The sequence below is a fragment of the Fulmarus glacialis genome, unplaced genomic scaffold, assembly GCF_000690835.1.
Source record: "Fulmarus glacialis isolate BGI_N327 unplaced genomic scaffold, ASM69083v1 scaffold18225, whole genome shotgun sequence".
Lineage (NCBI taxonomy): Eukaryota > Metazoa > Chordata > Aves > Procellariiformes > Procellariidae > Fulmarus > Fulmarus glacialis.
This window is the reverse complement of record NW_009213838.1, coordinates 6,462-10,313: the sequence shown is the minus strand read 5'-3', so window position 1 is coordinate 10,313 and position 3,852 is coordinate 6,462. Positions and strand designations below refer to the sequence as shown.

Here is a 3,852-nt window from a genome sequence, read left to right as displayed (position 1 = left end):
CGCGATAATGGCGTGTCGATGTCGCTGATGCCGATTTCCTTCTGTTTCGCAGTCAGCAGGAGGGAGAAAATGAAAGCAGGCTGCAGCATTGTGGATAAGCCAGAAGGAGGAGGAGGTAAGGAAGTCTAAAGGCTGAGTTGTTCAGCTGTTACGAATTTTTTTCCCAGGATAAAGGAGCTCAGGCGGGATTAATTCCACCTCTCCCAAAAGCTCTCGTACGTGGGCAAAAGCCGCGTGTGAGTGAGGATCGATCAGACATCTGCTCGATGGGCTGTCGGCGAGTTTTTAAGAGCGCCGGGTTTAATATGCAAATAAATCTTCCCGGAGACATTTTATTTATAAGGATTTGGGATCTCTTAAGGTGGATCCCCTCCGGTCTGGTACAGCTCGTGCCTGGTTTTGTCTCCCTCGCAGCGTGCGATAGTGGTGTGGGTGGTGTTGGAGCGTGATGTGACTTCTTCCACGCTGCCGGAGCCTGAAATTGTGGCCACGATGATTTGGAGGCAAAAAAAAAAAAAAAAAAAAAACAAAAAAAAAAAAAAACCAACCCTCGCGTTAGTAGTTGTGCTGGGAAACTATTCTGAGAAAGCCGAACTTGGCAGTCGCTCAGAAACATCTGCCGGCGCAGTTGAAGCCGGAGCGGGCTGCCGTGCTCTGAAATAAGGGGGAGCTGGAGTTGCCGAGATCTATCCGCCCTCACCCCCCCCCTCAACATCAGCGCACCAAATGCTCAAAATCTGGATGATTTGCCTTATTTCAGCCACCTGGAGCCAAATTGTAGCGATGTCTAAAGCTTTTGGAGCTCTTTTCCACTGCTTCTCACGCTTACGTCCCTTTCGGTTTTACCATTTTTTGGTGGTGTTTGGGGATTCTCCAAGGAGAGGGGGCTAAAACGAGTAAGAAAATGAGCTGTAGAGTAGGAGAGCCGGGTTTCTCTGCTTCCACATTGAATGTGTAATAGAATTACAGCCCCCAGCGATACTCTGTGGTCTCGCTCTGGAGAAAACACGATAAACATGCAGCAGAGCTTGGCAGTTGTGAGCTCCTGTCGCTGTCTGAATGACTTTATGGGGGTTTTTTTGGCCCTTTCCAAGGTTATCATTTCCCAGAGTGGGCTTACAAGACCGAGTCCAGCCCCGGCTCCCGGCAGATCCAGTTATGGCATTTCATCCTGGAGCTGCTGCAGAAGGAGGAGTTTCGCCATGTCATCGCCTGGCAGCAGGGCGAGTACGGGGAGTTCGTCATCAAGGACCCTGACGAAGTGGCCCGGCTGTGGGGCAGAAGAAAATGCAAACCCCAGATGAACTACGACAAGCTGAGCCGGGCGCTCAGGTGAGCAGAAGTTTCGGTGGAGGTGAGGGGCTGGTAACGAGCCCTCCTTCCGTCCTTCCCGCCTCATTTGGGTAACTGATTGTAGATATTCGGTCCCTGGTTCGGTGGCACTTGCATTTCTGGGAGGTTTGTATCAAATTTTGAGTTCTGGGATGCCAGGTTGCTCGGGGAGGTCTGACTGTACTTGGGTGTGATTAGAGAGACGGGGGAGGGAGTCCCTGGTTCAGCGTGCCGTGTTCTGCGTCACGGTGTAAATCTGCACCTCTAGTTCAGGTTGTTATTATCAGGATGGCTTCCTTCCGGGGAGCTTTTCTGTCTCTTTTCTTAGCTTCCATTGCCGCTACTGGCTTGAGCAATGAAGGTGTGGGAGGAAACCAGAGGTGTTACTCTATTATCACACCATCAAGGGTACCGTTTCAGAGAAAGCAACTCCCCTTTCTAACATAATTTGTACTTGCCTCTTTACCGCTAAATCTGTGCGAGGCAGAGGTTTGATGCCAGTCCCACGGCAAGGGCCTGGACTGGATGTTTCCCGAGCCCTGACAACATGAATTTGGGTATCCTTAAGGACCCCCTCTGCCCATCAGTGTCCCCTTGTGTGAGACAGGGGTTGAGTGTTCCTCACTTCGCGCTTCACAACTCCAAAGCCTCCAGTACAACTTCGCCCTCTTTTATTTAGACCCTTCCATAGTTTGGTTTTTTTCAGTTATCGCTGTGTATTTTGAAGTCAGACAGTGGAAAACTGGCACGACCCTCTGAAGTATTTCAGCATTTCAAGCCTGTCACCTGCAGGAGTGGCTGAGTTCCTGACAGGTTCTGGCATTATCAGTCTGTAACGTGGACTTACGCCCTCTGATACCTCCTGGGTGGAGCTGACAAAGACAAACAAGGCAGCAAACACAAGAGTCTCATACTGGAACAGGAAGGAAACAATAAATTGAGGCTCTAGTTGGTGCATGGGAGTGGAAAATAGCCTCCACCTGCCAACACTGATCACGTCTTGGCATCTTGATGCCGAGTGTGACAGCAGCGGGGCAGGAGCACTGCCGGTATCAGCAGCCGCTTCAGCTCGGGACCTGTGGCTCCTTCCTCCCTCCTGCTCGGAGCTGGCCCTGCTTTGTTTGGTGCGCGCTGTGGCAACAGGCGCCGTGTGTTAATCTGCCTCCTAAGTACAGAGAACGGTGGCGACGATCCGCCTGTAACACCTTTGTTTGTACACCAGTATTAGGAGGCTGAGGACAAACAGTGGTGGTGTAAGTGGGGAGGAGGCTGCGGTGGGGATTATACCCGCTGTCTCTGTGGCCGAGTTTTTCTGCCTTCGTTTGGTGTCGTGAAGGTGAGGGACACTGGCTGCCCTCCGCAGCCCCGATCAACGCTGCCTGCGAAGGCAAGGGAGTGTTTTTAATCCGAAGGTGTGAATGGGTGAATAGAAGGGAAGCAACTTGCGCAGGGGCATGAGAGCAGCAGAAACTAGCTCTCCCGATTTCCAGCCTGATGCCTTGTATGCTGTTACATATATTACATATTACAATGTATTACATCTGTTACATATTACAATACCCTGGGCCTTGAAGATTGCAGAAAAAAAAAACAAATCTGAGGCTAATCTGGGTAATTTGGTCCCTTCTGCTCAGCTACGTCGCTGCACTGAGGTTTGTTCCGCCCCAGCCCAGGTACACGTTCCCCTCTTTTAGGTTCTGTGTCTTAGCACAGGTTCACATGAATTTTCCCCTCCTGTTCTCCTGTAACGTTCCCCTGGCAGTCACAGCCCACGTGGAGCGACCGTGCGTGTTTCGCTGGCTGTGGGGCTCTTGCATGGGTGGGAATAGGGAGGTGGTGCCAGCACCGTGCGGGATACTTTTACGAGACCCCCCTCCCCAGCCCGTGGCACTGGTCCCAGTTTGGACAGGGGTGAGAACAACATGTACAGGCTTGGCCTGTTGTTCAGCTTTCGCTTCCCTTCAGGATCTCACCTTTTCCCACATGTTCTAAGGAACATAATGACCTGTAAAATGGTTTGAAACCTACTGCTAAAGAATGTGTTGTAAAAGGAGTGGGTGTCGTTTGGAAGCTTCCCGATCAACTAATATTTTCTTGTATTAATAACATAAATTCTCTGGACAATTTCGTTTTTGTAGGTACGTCAGAGGTGGATGTTGAAGAAGGCGCTAAAAGAAACGAGACCTTTAAACAGATCACCACGTGCTTTGATTGATCTCTCTAACTTTCTTTAACAGATACTATTACAACAAGAGGATTCTCCACAAGACAAAAGGCAAAAGGTTTACCTACAAATTCAACTTCAACAAGCTGGTGATGCCCAACTACCCGTTCATTAACATTCGGCCTAATGGTGAGTGCGGGCTCGGGGCTGCTGCTGCTTTTAACTGTCCCCGCTCCTGGCGTGTGGAAGGAGGCCGGGACCGGCCCCGCAGCCTCTGCAGATCCCCTTTCGGTCATCTCCTACACTTGAAAGACTGCCGGGGCAATCAGCGCTGCTGTGGTGGGAATGTCTGGACA

General features: G+C 50.8%; 1 protein-coding gene across 1 annotated transcript in view; it reads left to right on the top strand.

Annotated features, from left to right (window-relative positions):
• Positions 1 to 69: 69 nt before the first annotated feature.
• LOC104077204 (ETS translocation variant 3-like) overlaps positions 70 to 3,852 on the top strand; it is a 7,315-nt gene continuing 3,532 nt past the window's right edge. The window contains 3 exon segments of the mRNA XM_009578349.1: positions 70 to 115; positions 1,095 to 1,332; positions 3,570 to 3,685. Coding sequence (XP_009576644.1) covers positions 70 to 115; positions 1,095 to 1,332; positions 3,570 to 3,685 — 400 coding nt within the window.